The sequence below is a fragment of the Fulmarus glacialis genome, unplaced genomic scaffold (genome assembly GCF_000690835.1).
Source record: "Fulmarus glacialis isolate BGI_N327 unplaced genomic scaffold, ASM69083v1 scaffold6038, whole genome shotgun sequence".
NCBI lineage: Eukaryota > Metazoa > Chordata > Aves > Procellariiformes > Procellariidae > Fulmarus > Fulmarus glacialis.
The window spans coordinates 11,135-29,469 of record NW_009227515.1 but is presented as its reverse complement, the minus strand read 5'-3'; the positions used below and the strand labels follow the sequence as shown (position 1 = coordinate 29,469).

Below are 18,335 nucleotides of genomic sequence, written 5' to 3'. Positions count from 1 at the left end.
CTCCTTCCCTTCCTCAGGGTCTCGTACCCAGGGAGAAACACGACTCTGCCTGCACACAGCAGCCCTGCCGGGGATGGCTGGGGTTGCAATGCCACCTGCTGATAACCCGCCGCCACGCTTGCAGCACGCCGCAACAGATAAATCTCATTTCCCATCACCGCTTTTAGGATGAGGGTGACTTTATTTCACCCCAAATAATCCTGCAGATGCACAAGGCAGAAACCCACCACGCAGGGGGTCACCCGTCAGTGCAGCCCGCACCTGCGCCGGGCACCGCGGGACACCCCACCTATGGTTTTAATGACGGCCTCCTGGAACATCCTCTCCTCGTGCTCCTTGATGATCTTGGTGCTGACGCCAGCGGCGCAGTCGTAGCTCCCCGTCAGCGCGTAGTCAATGCTGAGCCGCAGCTGCCTCAGCAGGGTGTTAAACACCTCCAGCACCGTGGGGCCTGGGGTGGTCAGAGGGGAGAGACGGTGGAGCATCGCCAGAAGAGAGCGGCAGTTTTCACCACAGAGATGGAAGCTGTTTCCCCCAGGACAATGTGGTTTATACCTCCCACGACCCCATAAACAGGTTGAAAAACAGTTTGGCCAGGCACACAGTGACTTTTAACTCCCACCAGCTCTGCCAGTCAAGACAGGAGAGAAATATCCTTCCAGGAGCACCGTCAGCTCAGTGTATTCACAGCAAGCCCCTGAAAATCCCTATGCCTCCTGCCACGAAGGCAAAGGCAGGCGTTGCATTCAGTCCTCTAGGTTTAGGTCGCTGCACGTGGGCATGGACGTTGCGCTTGGGAGCACTGAAATGGCACAGAACAGATCCCCAGCACCCCTGGATGCTCCAGCCTGGATCCCCCATCACCAGCTCACACTTGGGTACACACCAGTGCCCAGCCCAAACTTCTGGCACCTCTTCACCGCTCCCACCGCAATAAAAGGCTGAAGAGATGGATGGAGAGGATAAATTTATCTGCTTACCAACAGATCCGGAGGCTGCGATCACCGCTGCCTCCGAGAGGACCTCCACGATGCCCGCGCGCACGGTGGCCGCGCTCTTGCTATTGGCATCCAGGTGCCCCAGGAGCTGCTGGATCACGAGATGGGAGTGCTGCGGCTGGAAAGAGAGCATGAATAAACATCAGCGCGGGTGCTGCATGCATGAGGTGACAGTCCGTTTCTGTAACCCACACGGCTACCAGGGACAAATCCTGCACGTGTGCCCAGCTGTACCGAGTCCCTGTCCGGCTCTTTCCAAGACAGCTCCGGATGCAAAATGAGAGGGGGCACCTGGGGGAAGCCTGTTTTACATGACTGAGCAAGAGCTTGGAGCAATTTGCACGGGGAAAATGATCTAAAGAGCTGTACAGATCTAAGGAAATGGTGACAATTAATCCTGGGGATTTCAGGGAGAAGGGATGTGATTTTTGCCAGGGTTTCCCAAACACGTTTATACTTCAAAAGGGTCCTGCTGAGTTATTATGACCTTACACCTCCAATACGCATTAACAGGATTTTATAAAATCTAGTAGCACTGTAAAGGCTTTTAGGCAGTTTACAGGATTAAAAACCAGAAACGAGAGCAGGGGGTGGCGATCTGCTTTTCAGTGTAAGAGTTCTCCAAGCAGAGCCATAGCTTTGCTGAGTCCAAAAGCAAAGCAAACTCCCAAAGGGGAGAAGTGGGGCAGCAGGTCTGGGACAGCCCCAGCAGAGTGGGAGCCGGGTGGGAAGGCAGCACCATGCCCAACAGCATACAGGGACTCACGCAGAGTTTCATTGAGATCCACATGGAAAAAGAAAGGATGGACCTTTTCCCATCACTTTGGGGTTTACCTAAACTTTCCATGGCCCCCAGGGAGAAGGGAAGAGCCTAGCAGGGTCTGTCTCTGAGCATCCCCATGTCTAAGGATGGGGATGCTGGGCTGCAGGCACTGTCACGATGCCTGGTTTGCCGAGGGCACATTTCACCCCACACAGCCCCTCTCCTTTTCTGCAGGAATGAGGAACTTGGGTTGATTTACATGGCAGCGACCGGGAAAGAGGCAGCTTTCCATTGGAGCCCAACTGCTTCCTTTGGAGTGTTTCACAGCACGCCGCTAGCCCGTCTGATTCAGCAGGGCTTTGCTTTCCGCTGAGAGGGAGGGAATCACTCCTGGGACTGAGATACAAGCTCCATGAGCAGCATGCTAAAACACGCACGGCTGGCACGCAGCCAGGCTAACTAACACCTATCAGCCATTTCCCCACAGACCCACGGGCCCCCCAGCCCACACTGCTGTACACCCGGACCTGTTTTGGGGCATGCTCGGAGGTCGAGCTCATTGCGAGCGCTCGGACTCGGCACTGCCGGGATGCAGCAATGCGATGGCGGCACTAACTCAGCACAGCCGTGGAGGCAGACGCGGGCGCTCCCAAGCATGCACGTGCGTCCCCAACCGGTGCCGCCGGCCCAAGTCCCACCAGCTCCCCACCTGGATCGAGTACATGATGATCCTGAAGCAGCAGGTGGCAAAGATCTTCGGCTCCCAGAGCGAGTGGTTATCCAGGTGGCTGGGGAAGAGATGGAAACGGAGGGGAAAGTAACTGTCAGTCCCCCAAACCCTGCAGGGGTGCAAAGCAGCACCAAGCACCAGGGATGGCCAGAAGCAGCAGGGAGCAAACACTGCAGGCCAGGGCAGGGACACAAACTCCTCTCCAGGGTGACTTTTCTCAGCAACAGATATCTATCCCATGCCATCTTCCTCATTGCATCCAAAAATGAGAGCTCAGCCTGAAACCCAGTCCCCATCTCCAGTACCATGTCGAGGGGAGCCAGAGGAGACCATGCCTTCGCCCCAGCTCTGGCCCGCATTGGCTGTTTCCTCGTGCCTCAGTTTCCCCTGTGCCAAAAATGAAGGATGCACGACTTACATAAGGACGGGTTTGATAGCGTTCTTGATGTTGCCGTATGCCGCTCGGCCCAGCAGCTCCCGCAGACACCTCTCCGCCAGCTCCGTAGGACTCTCCTTCTCCTTCTCGGTGGCTTGCAGCGGGGAGGGGGAGCGGCTGCGAAAGCAGAGGAGGGCGATAAGAGCGGCGCTGAGTGTGCGGCAGCAGTAGGGGAGAAGAGGCACAGAGCCCAGCCAGGAAAGGTTGGAGCAAAATGGTCGTGGCATCTGCCCGCACCCTGTGGGCCATGGGCTACCCCTCGCACAGCCCACAGCCACCCCGCAGCAGCCAAATGTCACGCTGCCAGGCAGACGGGGTAGCTCCATCCCAGAGCCCAGGCGCTGCTGGATTTGAGCCAGATCAGAGAGCAGCATGGGTGCACGGATTGCAAAGGAAGGGGACGTGCCAGGACGGCCCCACTCGCAGCGCCAGGCTGTGCCAGGCAGCAGGGACAGCCCCCGCGTCCCTGGGTCTGGGAGGAGGATTCCGGTGCTTAGTGTTGGAGGGGGAAGGATCTTATCGGTGAGGATGCAGGACATAACGTCCTCCCAAGGCGGACACAGCCTCCTGGGGGAGGAAGAGCAAAGCAGTCACGGTTTGGCACAAGTCACCCTGAACATGCACACCCCAGAGGAGATCCATCCCCTTTTTCCACACGGGGGCTGTTCGGCATCACACAAACACCACAAATGCTTTTTCCACCTTGATGCTTCAGTTTACAAGAAAAGTGAAAAGGCATCTGGCCAGAAGCCAGCTTCCCAGGGCTGATACATCTCTCCTAACCTTCAAAAGAAAAATCCCAGGAGGAATTCATGCCTGCTTCTCTGCTCTGCACTTCTCAGCTAAGCAACTCCCCTTCAAGCACCCCGCTGGTGGCAAGCACGCAGCCGGAGGGGGGTTACGCTGCAAGAATGGAGGGTTAGCGAGCAAAGCCATATTTCAGTTCCTGAGATTCCTCTTGCCTGGCTTTAAAATAACTGCTTCGGTAGCATTTAAGCAGGAATCCCTCACAGATGTCAGCCCACTGAACAGGCAGCTCAGAGCCCTTGCAAACAGCGTGCCTTAACTGCAGGGACAGTGCAGAGAGCTCTGCTCCACGGGATTCACGGTGCCCTGCAGTGGCCAAGACAGCAATAACCTTCACGGTACCGAGTGACACACAGAGCTCCTGCCACCTCCGGCATCCTTCAGTGAGGTACTCGCAGGGTTTCCCCTCTGGCCACTCACTGCATTTTTCATGAGCTGCAGACACAGATCAGCCTGCAACACCTCTGTCCTGCAAAACCTTGCCAAAAGCAGCCCCGGGGCCCCGAAGGCGCTGGCGGAGCGAGCAAACACTCACCTTTCGGCCTCCTCCACGTGCTGTAAGTTGAAGAGCAGCGAGGGCACGATTTTGTCCATGTGCTGCGGGTCCCAGATGTTGGCTTGGAGCTCGTCATTCACTGTCTTCCTCACCACCCCTTGCAGGCCTTTAATGCCAGACATCCGGATCCTGGGAAACAAATTGACACCAAAATGCTACATATGTGTATACCATACGTTATTTATATACACATATATACACGGGTGAAACTGTGCAAGAAGTTTGGAGAGAAGACACTGATATCTGTGCTGCTGGAGGGGTTCATGCAGGCGATGCCCCAGTACCCAGCTCCAGGCCTGGTATGCCCCAGGGCAATCATTCTGCCTTGCATTCCCGAGAGACATGGTTTCCCACAGCCCGACAGACGCAGGCGGGAAAGGCTCTGAACCAGCTAAATTCATCCTGGCAGCAGCAGCCGGCTTCCATCCACTGTCTTTCCCGGGAGGCCCCCAGGCAAGCAGCAGCCACCCATCTCCACAGCACGCACTACCCGAGATGGAGAGGTGGCACCAGAGAGCTTGGCCTGATTTTGGACCTGGGAAGTCTCCGCTCTCCAGCTGCGGCATGCATGCAGGGTTTTCCCATTTCCTCCATTCCCAGCAGCTGCAGAGCCGTGCTGTGCCCATGGGGATGCTGGATGCTAGGGAAACCTACGTGCTTTTTGACACCTGTGTCCTTTCTGGGACCAAAGATCCTGACTCTGCTCTAGTCAACAATAAAGTCATCAATAAAAAATCTCCCTACACAGCAGGATTCCTAGGTCTGAAACCAGCCCCTCAACTCCCACTGCTAATGCCTGAGAAAGACAGCACGTGCTTATCTGCAGAAATAAATGCATTAAATAACCTGCTCTGAGGTCTCCCTAACACATTTTGCAGATCTAATCAAGGCAATAATCTGACTGAGACACAATTCTTGAGGGAGGAGTGTCGAGCAGGACCAAGGCCCCAGGAAAACAGCGTGCTCCTTTTTAATTACAGGAGCTGCCAAATTTCTCTCTTCCAGTCTCCAATGCAATTTAGCCAGCATCATCGGTGCCCTGAAGGTCAAGTGGAAATAATGAGCTTTCTGCATTATTTCCTTATTAAGGAAAAAAAAACAAAACACCAGTGAGTTTGCAGCAGTAAAAGGAGGCGAGCCTGGTCCTTGGAGATACGCCTCCATGAGAAGTGGCTAAGCTCAGGGGTTCGCCCCTCTGCAAGGCAACCGGTCCCTGCTGCTACAGCATCTCCGGGAACAGCACCAACACGATGTGCTGAAATGCCTCCTGACATCTGGGCTTTACTTAAAACTTGTCTCTGGCAGCAGTGGCCTCCTGCCCAGAGCTTCCTGGCGAGACCCACAGGGGCCACACCATCGGTGCCTCACAGGGCCATTTCAAGCGCCAGGTCTTTTTAAATACACCACCGACAGGCCTGGCTTTGGCAGCAGTAAACAACATTAATCTGTCTGCTTTAGTCGTAATTAATCCCCCCGGGTTACATTTCCCATCACAGCAAAGCAAGTCAGTCTTCAATGCTGTCTAGAGAGATGTAACTGCCTTTAAACGTGGAAAATAACGGACCACACGGCTGCAGGAGGCAGATTTTGAGTGAACATTCATTCTGCTAAGAGTGGGGGGCCTCTTCCCATCGTCATCATCCTTCCTTTCGGGGCCAGGATCACCTCCTTGCTTCCTGCTCTGAGCTCCAGCTGTCTGCAGGCTGTGGGCCTGGAGCAAAGGTGAGAAATGCTTAAAGACGCACTGAGGCAGCCCTGTGTTGAGCAGACTGCAGGTGTTACCTGCTCACATTTTGCCCAAAGAAGTTGGAAGCCCGAGGGCACGTTTGTCCCTTGTCCTGCCATCAGCCATGTTCAGAGCAAGCACATCTGCCCTGCTGTCAGGAGAGCAAATGCAAACCAACTTCTCTCACAGACATGTAATACTGCACACAACATCCCACACAGCAACAGAGGCTGGATACGTGCTGCACTGTGTTTTCTAGGCTCCTGTTTCATCCTCCCATAAAGTCAGCAGGGTTTAATGCTTGGAAAATACGGGAGGGTAGAGAACAGCAGCCTGAGTGCACCCAGCTCTGGGGCATCACTGTGCGTCTCCATCACAGCACAAAGCAATCGGTCCGTGCAGCCTGCATCCAACCTGTTCCCAAAAGCAGGCGCTTCTCCAGGAAAGGCAGAGGCTGGGGGCACTGGGAAACCCCCCAGGACGTGTTCACAGAGCCAACGAGGCCAGGGACACCCCGTTCGCAGAACTCACTTCGTCCGGATGTCCAGGTCATCGTGGCTGGAGTGGCACATCTCACTGAAGCGTGAGACAAAGAAGTCGTAGCTGCGGTGATAAGATGGGGTGTCCTCTTCGATGTTGGCAAACTTCACGAACTGTGAGAGAAGAAAGAAGGGATCAGCCCAGCGGGCATGACAACAAAAATATTCCTAAAATTCCTCTCCAAACCATCAAACATTTGTGGGCTTCAGCAGTGTGACACAGGGCTCTTCACTACAGCAGCTCGGCACGTGCTTGGGATGACAAGTCAGGCTGCCCAGCTGCGCCCAGGACACACGGTGCCCAAGCAGGAACATGCCATCACACTGTCCCACCGAGCTCCGCAGCACCCAGGGCCGGCTGTGGATGCTGCAAACCTCACAGCAAGCCCCAGTGGTCCCTGAAAAGGGCATTTAGGGGTTCAACGAGGCTCCGAGTATGCAGCACACGCTAGTAACAGGAGATAAATTTGCCCCGAGCTTCTTTCCATCCTCCCAGATGGCACAAAACCTGGCCAACATTTCCCAAATGCTGCTGCAGGGGTGAGAACAGCCTTGGAAATGCCAGTGGAGAAACCAACTGCAAGCAGGTTCTTAACCACATCCCAGATCTCGCCCGCAGCACCCGGCAGCACGAGGTACCATCACTCCCTTCCAGTGTGGCCGTGCCAAGAGGCACGGAGCTTGCCAGAAATGCCAGCTGACCAACAGATCTGGCTGTTAAGCTTTCAGAGAGAGAATTAAGGAGGAAGAAAGGATAAACATGTTTTCAAGCTTTTCTCTGAATTCCAAAACTTATTCATGAAAAGATGGGAACAAAGGGTTGGGCAGGAACGGGGAACCTCAACTCATCCAATCATGCTGAAAGGGGTAGCTTTAAAGAAGGAAAAATAAAACCTCAATAGCACAAGAGCTGCCACAAAATCCAAGGCATCAGCTCCTGGCTGGAACACACAGAGCATTCAGCCCATCTCCACCCAACAACAGCTGGTGCTGTGAACAGACGAGGTTTACCCTTTGCCTGGGACAAGCATCGTGCCACCAAGTCCCCGTGCTTTATCCTCCCACTCAGACCAAGGGCATAAGCAAGATTTTAGGCAGAGAAATCTGCTGGCGACTTTTGTGCTCCCATGCTGCATCCGCTTCAGCACGCTGGGAAAGCTGAGGCCGTTTGCATGGGCGCGCGATGAAGGGAGAGGACGTTCCCTGTCCAAGCAATCCCCCAAACCACCCCAGCTGTGGACCGCTGCCCAGCAACACTGGGAGAGCAACGATGCCCATGCACTCAATCTTGGAAGCTGCTCGCTAGAAATGCTCTCTTCCAGGCTTGGAAATCAGCCAAGATATACAAAGGAGCCCTTGGGAAAGATCTCAGCCCTGACCCGACAGCAGAGGCAGAGGATTCAGCTGCACACACCTACCGCTCCTCCGAGGAAGACATCTCCTGCTACGGACACCCGCTCACACCATAAGCAAGATGTGCTTCTACCAGACCGAGATGCTGCACCACAGCGCAGTGCCGATGCCGGTGCGGCCCCATTGCTTATGACAGCGTGGCACAAAGCTCTGCAGTCACACAGAGCAACCCCACATCACTCGGGCAAGCTGTCCTGGGCCAAGGCATCAGGACTGCTGGGTTCCTCTTCCAGCTGGGAGGACTTAACCTACCTCCAAAGGGTTACCTGTCCACCCAGCATTTCTTAGGGTGCTCAGCTCCCTCTGAAGATGCCATGCTGCACGGGAGTTCCTTCTTTACCCCAACTCTATCAGCAGGCTTTTCTCACTTTCTGCTTTCTGCATTTGCTGGCATCCAGCCCTGCCAGGAGAGCAGCAGGCAAACAGCCCACCAGTGTCCCTCCACAGCTGGCAAAGCCAGCCTGCCCGTCCCAGCACATTACACAGGCGCTGATTAACATGCACCCGCTGCACTGGGCTATTAATAACATCAGCCACAAAGACTGGCTCTGCGCAAGCGAAGGAGCCGGCTCAGCCCCGCCAAGAACTGTTCCCAGAGAGCAGGGACTGACTCCAACTGATAAACTCCTCTTACTCACCAGAAAAATGCAGGGCTGTTATATAAGAAACCTCTGTACCAGGCAGCGCACAAAGTGGGTTTTTTAAGCTCATGGCAACTCCACGTGCAACCGGAGGCGAGGGCAGGATGCAGAGTGAGGAGCAGTAACAGGGCTCGCAGCTCCGGGAGAGCCATCCCAAGCGTCCCGTGGCCAAGAAGCGTCATGATATAAAGGAAGGAAACGGCTTCTCTGCAGCCAGTATCTGCAGGTATCAACCCCACACCCACACGGAGGACGGCAGCTCGTTTCATGCCATCAGGCAACCAAACAGGACCACCTCATCAGCGCTCCTTATTCTGAAGCTGTCGAGGCACCGGGGATTGCCAGCCCACCCATCCACGCCAGCAGCGCCCACGGTTCAGCTCCCTGCTCCGAGGGCAGCTTCCCCGGCCGGCTGCCAGGCATAGCGAGCCCTGCCCACCCCTGTCCTCGCGGGACAGACATCCCTGCGTGGTGCCACTACGCCTGGTGACACTGTTCACATCTGCCAACAGCTGGAGGCAGCTGCTCTCTCTGTATCCATTTTCAGCCTGCAGTCTCCGGCAGGGCCAGAACTTGTAAAAAGCAGCCAAGAACAGAGAAAAATCAGCCTCAAAGTCTCCTTGCTCTGTCAACGGGACATTTTTAGGACTCTGCCACTTGCTCATAGACTACTGCATTTTTCCAAGACCTGGCTGCCCCACAAGAGTGCTCTACCATGCAGCAATTACGAGAGATGCCCACCCCAGTCCCACTGCCCAGTGGCAAAAAGCAGCACCAGGACACATGGAAATGACCCAGCGAGAGCTGGGTCGGCAGGAAAGGAGGCATCAAATCTTCAGGGAAAGCGACTTATTTTCATTAATGGGCACCACATCCCAGCCGAAAAGCTGCTCTGCAGCTTCACACTGTATTTCCACTGAGAAAACAGTTTAAAACATTGAAATGCAACGCTATTTCTGCTGTGGTTTGAAGGGGTGTGGGGCTGGGCAGCTTAGGGCTCCCATGCTTGAAGCTGACAAGCTCCAAATCAAACACAGCTAGGACGAGCAGGGAGCAAGCGCAGGGGAAATGCGAGGAGCGTGGCTGCCTTAGAGAAGCAAAACAACGGCTGGGAAGGGATAACACTGCTACCTATAAATACATCAGACATAAATACATCAGAAGAGGAACATCAAGGCGGGGGAAGAGCTGTTTAAATGAAAGATCAATGTTGGTTCGAGGAAAAAAAAAAAATGGGAATGACATCGAGCTGGAAATTAGATGGTTCCTACCCAAAGCGGGGAGGTTGCCCAGCAGCCTCCTAACGAGGATGAGAAACCAAAGTGGATTTAAGCTGCAGCTCCATATGTTCACCCCAGGGATTATAGGATGGGGTTATAGTGATCACAGGATGCTGGATTTTCACTGCTGCCTCCAGTGCTGCGGCCGTGGAGCCTGGCAGGCTGGTCCCTGGGATCAGCCCCTCCGCAGCGCAACACCTTGGCTCTGCGTGAGGAGGGAGACGTGTTTCAGGCGAGATTTCATGCCGCGGAGAATGACTCACTTGGAGCAGGTTTCTATAAACAACCTCCCCCCGCCTTTGCCATCAGCTCCGTTATTGTGAAGATTGCTTGAGACAGCACCCTCTAATTAAGCACAAGCCTGAGGCACATCCCTCATTAGCAGATATAGGAAGAAGTGTCCCATTATCATTACTCACTTTTCTATAAAAGCCCACAAGTTTTCTGTGCTATTTGCCCTTTGAATGCTGCCACGCTCGAGATGGCAAAAAAAAAAGCATCACTAAACCATCATTCCTCATCTGGACTCCTCACCCGCTACCGATTCCTGACCGCAGTGACAGCAGTGCTAAGGAAACCCCTTAGGTGTCCAGGACCATCTCTCCTCTCCATGGGTGCCTGAATATGGGAGGTTTGCTCTGCACGGGCAGGAAACACGAGGCGGGGCTCCGTCTTGCCTTGGCCCAATGCCTCCCGCTCGAGGACGTCTGTGTTGGGGCCAGTTTGCTGAAGCCTCTGCCGTGGCATTGTGAGCCCCTGCAGTGAGGGCTGTCCCCTCCCCGGCTCCATGCCAGCAGCTCCTGTTGAAGTGCAGCTCCATGTCACCTGCCGGTGGCCCCTCTGATGCAGGGCTCTGCTTGGGCACCATCCAAGGACCTGGAGAGTGTCCAGAGAGCAGCCACAGATAGGGAGACGCTGGCTGAGTTGAGCTTTAAACCTTACCTCTACCCCAGGTCCCTCTGGACCCTGGAGCAACGCCTGCGTTTCCCAAACAGCTCAGGGGCTGGGCAAGGGAATACTGCGTGCATTTGCAGGCAGAGTTGTGCTGCAACATAGGGTGTTTTCTTAGCAAGAGACCCGTTGCTTGCCACTGGGCTGGATCCAGGTTGCTCCGGCATATCTCTCAAGAGGTTTGGACAGCAAGTGGTACCTCTCTGGTCTCCCATGGAGCTTGGGCCACCCTTGGGCAGAGGGATGTGGGTGCTGCCTGGAGACTCCCACTACAAGGGGCTTTCCCAGGCAGCCCCTGCAGAATAACCCAGGGCTTACGGTGGCATCACAACCGAAACGCCACGGTAAGCTATTGTCGGCAGCGGGCAGCCGGTTTCAACCGAGGGATCAATCCTCCCACTTCTGCAAGGGCTGTGGATTAATAGGTTTACCAATGGGCAGCTCACATCACTTTCAGCTGGGAGCAATTAGCTGCGAGGGAGAATGGGGCATGAAAGGTCTCTGCTCAGCTGCCCATGCCTCAGCAGAGGCATTTACAACCCCATGTCCGGGACCGTGCCGGCTCCTGGAAGAGAGAAGCGTTGCAGGATGCAGTGCTACCCTGTCCGGGAGGCGTCAGCAGAAACATTAATACCATCCCTCTCCCCATCACACACGGCAGAGAATTAAAGCTTAGGGCTGAGCTGGCTATGCGTTTCCCAGGCACTCGAGAGAGCATCTACCCAGTCCGCTCTCCTGCCCACAAGATGATCAGCTCCATCTAAATCCCCTCTTAAAAAGCAGCAAGGACAGATGCTGCTTGTCCAAGCCAAGCTACTGGGCGCTGGCAGAGCCCTCGCAAGCCTGGCTGTCAGGTACACCCAGCGTTCCCAGTAAAAACCAGCAGAAAGGCCATGCACAAGTGGCTGCTGGTTGCCAGCTAGGATCAGCAGTTTGGATGCTGGGAGGACGTCACTTTTTTTCATCCATGCTTCTCCTTTCCCCTCATTTTATGTCTGTGACCGACACATCCCCAGTCCAGTTAAGCCATTTATTGCAAGCAGCAGCTCTGTTTAAGCCAGCCCTTTTCTGAGCACAAAGAGCTCCCAAAATCCATGGGGATCACCTCCTAAGTTAGTCTATTGTCTGAAACTGCTGACAGCCCCCATGTCCTCGGGCTCCTTTAGGAAAAGCTGAATTCAAGAGAGGAAAGGCATGGCAGCAGAGATCAGAGAGCAGTGACTGATCACAGACAGCAAATAGCAGGGACAGTGCACAGGCAGCACAGCTGGGGTCTCAGAAACCTCACGCGTGGCAGGACACATGAGAGGGGACACCATAAATCCTCCCCTGCAGCAGCTCCCCTTTCCCAACAAGGTTTCCTGTCTTGGCACTGTGACAGTGACAGGCAGGGTGGTCAGCAGGGTGCTGTCACCTCCCGCTGCACTCCTACTCACCGAGTTGGTCCCCAGGATCTGCAGGTTGGGCTTCTCCGACTCCAGCAGCTTTGCCACCATCTTCAGGAAGCTCTCCACGAAAAGGTTGATGCTCTGGCAGTGGCAGGCCATGAGGAGCTGGTCCAGGGCCTCCATGGCAATGCACACGTACCTGGGAGCAGGCAGAGACCAGGGTCACTCCCCAACAGCAGCATGGGCTTGCGGCCATCCCTCCTCCTCCCCTCTCCCACCAGCAAAACACCAACCTCCTGCCCTGACCATCCCAAGGAGAAAAATTTTACACCCAAAATACCCTTGGGATATTTTTAGATGGTGTTGGCTGCTCCCAGCATCTCTCCTCCTAAGGAAGACCCAGCTGCCCCAGGACCAAGGCTGCCAGCAACACCTTGCATCTCCCCCCACACTGCCTGTGGGCTTCCCTTGCCCTGAGCTGGTCTTTATATCCCGTGATACAAAGTACAGGGTGGGCTCAGTGTCAAATGCAGCCTTTCTTGCAGACCCAGCTGGTCCTGGCCAGGGAGGAGGGACAGGACGAGAACACAGAATTAGACTGATGTGCACCAGAAAAGCTGTGCTTAAATACACAATAAAGCAACCCTGCAAAGCATATTCATGCGACCCCAGAAGTTCCTGGGGTGAGCGGGGTTTCCTCCAGCAGTGCACAGATCAGGATGCAGCACTGCCCACACCAGGATTACCATGGTCCCCATCCCTCCTCCGGGAATGGGGCTCAGTCACTCAGTCCTGGCTCTGCGTGCTGAACGGGGACAGGGGAAGCCCAGAACATGGTTCAAATACAGCAGCAAGACGGGACGCACCCATGACAGGTCCTTGGGCCATGCAGGGGGCCTCCCTGAGCACAACACATCACTTCACCAGCCCTCCCGACCAGGCTGAGCTCACCCACAGACCACGCTCTGGCAGCTGGCTTTGCTGCAAGCTGCTAAGGCACATCTTCCAGGCTATTTATTAAACCAGTCCTGCGATGCTCCTGCCTCTGAGAAGAAGCTGGAAGACCTCATGCCCAGCGATGAATCTCGATCGGGTGCCCATTACAGAGGTGGCCAGATGCTTATACTGCAATTGCAGAATTTGTCAGGTGGTGCTTCGTGTTTCCAAGACAAATTGGACCAGTTGCTCGGAATGGCTCTGGCGAAGCCTGTTCGCAGGCTGGTCCTGTGACGCTTTCTGCACCAACAGCATCTGGTTCGTTTCCAAGGTGGTGGCCGGAGCCCCTGCACAGGCTGCTTGTGCAATGACCACACTGACCTCCAGTTGCTGGTCGCCCACTGTGTGCACAAAGCCCAGCAGAGAAGCAAATCCCAACCTCCAACTGCTGTGAGCAGACATTTATTCCAGCTGGAGTTGCCCAAAACACAGAAAAAACCCAAATGGTGATTGCACCGAGTCTCACAGCTCCAGCTCTTCTTGCAGGACCTCTGAGGTACCCAAACACCTGACATGGACCTGGTACCAGGACACTGGGAATAAAACAATCTTTACAGCTCCTTATCATCTCCCTTTGACTCCTGCTCTCCGTGCAGCTGTGAATCTTTGTACCACGGCAGCTCACGTCGAGCCCAGATCTCCTGCCATGGCCGAAAGAAGGAGGTGGCAAGCCCAGATCTCTTGATATCAAGCACAATTCCTCCTTTAACCTCCATTTTTTGAGCCAGCTCCTTGCACAGCTAAACTTGCAGCCTGGGTAGCATGCAGCGGCCATCAGCTTGTGCTGCAAGAGGGAGACCCGAAAGCACCGAGCTCACTAGCAGCGAGGCAGGCAGGAGCTGCCCATCTACTTGCGCCAGCCCTGCCTGCACATTGAAGGGCAGCTGGGGAGGCAAACTGCCCTCTCGGGGAGAAGGAGGTGTCTGATAAACCCTGAATTTCTAGGTTCCAGCTCGTAAAACACAGAAAGATCGATCCCTTCTCATGAGGCCCCAGAACTGTTGAAATCTGGCTCCAGTCTTGGGTAGATTCTCTGGTGTCTTGTAGCGCGGTTGAGCTCACAGTGCAGCCTGTCCTTCAGACACCATTACAGCTCTTCCAGATACTGTGAAAATAAGCAGCCAACTATTCCTGGATCTATGAGGCTCCTATCCATCTGTCCAACTGGGTTAAAACTGGCCCAGAGGGAAAAAAAGGCATGAAGAGGTGACTGACGACCAGCATGAAGCATCAAGCTCCTTTCTTATAGGAAACAAGGCTGAAAACAACATTCTGAGCCCAATATTATTGCAACAGCATGGCTTCTCTTTTGGGGACAATTGGACACAGGCCACCAAGAGGGAAAAGGGACACTTGTGGAGTTGTCACCTCCGACCTACCCCAACCATCCTCTTACAGATGGTGAGTTGCATTGCTGCAGACTCAAACAAGAACACTTTCTCCTTTCAGTAATAAAGGTAACAAAAAGATGACACGCTACAGGCCTGAAATCAAAGCTACCTTCATCTCACACGCAGGAGAGGCACCCACGTGCTCGGCCGCTCTTTCAAAGCCCGGCTGTGGTGTCTGCAGCGGGGCAAGCCCTGCTGCTCCAGCCAACACCGACCTACAGACAGAAGGTTGATCCAAACCCGTTTCAGGCATTTCAAAGTTAGACTTTGAAAATTAGCTAGTGCTCCAACCCAATTACGTGCCTATATGCACAGGCGGTGGAGGAAGGAACATATTCCCCCCTCCACCCGCCGAGGCTTGTCGTTACATGTCAAAAATCTTTGAAAGCCTTTCTTTTCCCAACATAGCAAGCAGAGCCTGTTAACAGCCGCCTAACTGCAGAACATCAGGCAGAGCTTTGAATGTCCTGTCACTCCTGATGACGGGTGATGTGGATGAGGCTTTGAAGGTTTTCCAACTTCAACACTTCTTAGGCAGGCTGCTGGCTTCTTTTCCCCCAGGATAAAAGGCAGGCTGAAGTTTGCACCACGAAGCTGAGCTGTGTTTGTCTGCCGCGGTTTTGTTCAGGAGACAACAAGAATCAATCCAGGAGCTATTTCAAAGGGAAGGAGCCCTCCCATGCTCCCCCAGCATTTCTAAGCAGGGCAGTCAGCTATTTCCAGATGGGCACTGCTCTCATAGAATCTTAAAGGTTGGAAAAGACCTCTAAGATCATCGAGTCCAACCGTCAACCCAAGACCACCATGCCCACTAAACCACGTCCCTTGCAGTTTACTCCTCACAGTAAACACGGCAAAGCCTTGCTAGAAGCGATGCGGGGAGGGAAGACGAAGGGAACAGGGCCCAGCCAGGACCACGCAAGTAAGCCGGACAGAGCAAACACAGCAATCCCCATCCAGCCCAATGCAACCCCATCACGTGCTCTCTGGAGAAGCGTCAGCATGATGCCCCTTACCCTTACTCCCGCTCATGCCACATCACCATAGCTCAACAGAGATTAGCATGGGGTGCAACATACCCAAGCTGGTCCTGAATAACCCCCAGCAAGCTGCAGCCAGGGCCGCCCTGTTTAGCTGCTTGCCCACATCTAGCCAGACTTCCATCTGCTCTGGAAGAGCCACTGTAGGCTTTTAAAGGCCAGGGGGGTGCCACAGGCTCCCGATGATGGCCCAGAGGGATGGTGACAGTCCTGCTGCTGGGGCCAAACACCATACACACACAGACTCCTCAAGCACGGGCAGCACGATGCCAGGGAAACACTACATGGCTCCCAGCTTGCCTGGTCCCTTGCAACTTTGCAAGGAGTTTGCACATCCCTGCGTACTCCCATGTCTCACTTTCGGAGGCAGAAAATGCTCAGGTCTCTCTGTAGGGTGCTTGTAGCTTCAGGACACCTTGGAGAACACAGGAGCTGCTCCCCATTGTCTAAGCACCCTCTACTATCTAGTGGCCCATCGTTATGCCAATCACCGGGGTGTCTGAAACAGCCTTCCAGCCCTTACCCATATCGGTGCCGGCTCACGTCTCGGATGAGCCGCTCAGAGAGGTAGGCGCCGATGCGATCCAGCTTCTCCGGGGCAGACAGGGCATAAAATGTCAGCTTCTCCATGTTGGTCTTCACCAGCCCATCCTGAAAGAGAGCAGCACAGGGGGTCACAGCCTCACACCCAAACCTGGCAAACATCAGGAGCATCTCTGCAGCAAACCTTGGCAGCGATGCCAGAGGTCTGGAGCATGCCGGTCCCGTCTCGGTACTTCCCCACACCTTGTACACCAGGGAAGGCAAATGAGGATTGCATTTAGCCTCAGCTGAGGGCTCTCTGATGCACCACAGGCAGGGGTGACCCCAGTGCAAGTCTCCATCAAGCACCCCATGCTCTAAATACAACGAGAACCGTTTGCCAGCCCCTAGCAATGCCCCAGCACCAAGGTGGACGGGGCAGACAGGGACATCAACACCTCCAGGCTGCTGAGGCCAAACGACACAAATGTGCCAAGCTGCCAGCCCCAACCCCCTGCAGCGTGGAAACTCCCCCCTCTCCACACGGCGCGGCAGCAGCCTCCCCTCTCGTTCAGCTTTGCTGCCAGCACCATGACAAAACAGGCACTCACTGCCTCCCCGGGTAATCCCAGCCCTGCCACCCCCAGCTGGAAGCCCCTCTTCCACTGCCTTCGCATCTCGGCTGTGAAAAGGAGACAAAGAGGCCAGATATGGGATGCTCCAGGAGCAGCTGGCAGGGCATCCCCCCGCGGCAGCAGCCTCCCCTCTCGTTCAGCTTTGCTGCCAGCACCATGACAAAACAGGCACTCACTGCCTCCCCGGGTAATCCCAGCCCTGCCACCCCCAGCTGGAAGCCCCTCTTCCACTGCCTTCGCATCTCGGCTGTGAAAAGGAGACAAAGAGGCCAGATATGGGATGCTCCAGGAGCAGCTGGCAGGGCATCCCCCATCTCCAATTCAGCAAGGGAGAAATTCCCCGCAACCTGGAAGCATAAGCAGCTTTTGAGCTCAAAAGCCTGGCTGAGGCCCCAAGAGACCACTGCTCTTAGAAGCTGCTTTCCTTATCCTGGAAAGAAAAGGATGTACGCCTTCAGGTCCAGTCCCCCATCATTCCATCCATCTGTCCTCAGATGGTGCATTTGCCCGGCACCTTTGGGAAAGGAAGCCTGTCCCTCCAGGCTGATGCAGCTGGAGGAGCTGCTTCTGTATTTCTGCTTACAAACAGGCTTTAAAGGAAAACCCAACCCTCCAGGCATGGTCTTATGGAGTCAAAGCATCACCCGCCTCCCAGGAGCTGTTTCTGGGCAGGTCACACCGTGTCCCTGCAACCTGAGCTCCGGAGCTTCGGTGTGTGAAGCACCGGAGCTTCGGCGCGTGAAGCAGCGCCTCGATTACCTCTGGGTCTTCAGGGAAGATGTTGTCGACAAGTCTTTTGTAGCGGGGACGCAGGGCGCCGCAGCAGCCGCACACACCTGGAAGAGAGGAGACAGAGCTGGTCAGCAGGGACAAAATCCTCAGCTCCAGGGCAAACTCCTGAGTGGAGGTGCCTTTGGTGGAAAACATATCCTTGGATTCAGTAGGGAAGCCCGGGAAGAGGACAAGACACCAAGCTGATGACATCCCAGAGTTTTGCAGCCAGAAAAAACAAGGGAAGAAAACCGCAGCTGAAAGGCAGGGAATTGGCTGGTGACCAGCATCATCTGACGTAGGACTGCAGGGTTATCCGCTTTTCTCACCCAAGAAAGCAGCCCCCAGAGACCAAGATGTCCAAAGTTCCCCTAAATCTGCACATCTCTATTTTGCAAGATCCTCTTTTGCAGGTCCTCAGACCAAGAGCTCTTTCCTCCAACCACTCACCCAAGGACACACTACTCACACCCTGCCCCGCACTCCCCACGGAGCCAGCAGCAATAAAGAGAGCACAGGCTGCTGGAGACAGCAAGGCAGACAAAGAAGAGAGAGCATCTTATGAAAGCTATGAAAAGAAAATGCCTTTTCCTCTTTGCAGCTCCAAAGCTGAGCTGTTCAGAAACATCAAAAACCTTCGATTGCCCCCCTACCTTTGGGCTGCCAGACCTCGGTCCCTCTCCCCCGAGGGGGGCACCAGGTGACCTGTGTTTCGCAGGACACTGACACAACCATACCCAGCCCCTCTTTTT

The 18,335-nt window shown here is 54.8% G+C and overlaps 1 protein-coding gene across 1 annotated transcript in view; it reads right to left on the bottom strand.

Annotated features, from left to right (window-relative positions):
- The window catches only part of EFR3B (EFR3 homolog B (S. cerevisiae)), a gene marked incomplete at its 5' end in the record, with an annotated part of 29,316 nt that overhangs the window by 8,304 nt on the left and 2,677 nt on the right, over window positions 1–18,335 (bottom strand). Inside the window, 9 exons of the mRNA XM_009583158.1 lie at window positions 290–451; window positions 981–1,116; window positions 2,471–2,549; window positions 2,910–3,044; window positions 4,270–4,419; window positions 6,548–6,669; window positions 12,277–12,427; window positions 16,179–16,306; window positions 17,572–17,648. Of these exons, the coding sequence (XP_009581453.1) occupies window positions 290–451; window positions 981–1,116; window positions 2,471–2,549; window positions 2,910–3,044; window positions 4,270–4,419; window positions 6,548–6,669; window positions 12,277–12,427; window positions 16,179–16,306; window positions 17,572–17,648 (1,140 nt within the window). The remainder of the gene's footprint in view (window positions 1–289; window positions 452–980; window positions 1,117–2,470; window positions 2,550–2,909; window positions 3,045–4,269; window positions 4,420–6,547; window positions 6,670–12,276; window positions 12,428–16,178; window positions 16,307–17,571; window positions 17,649–18,335) is intronic.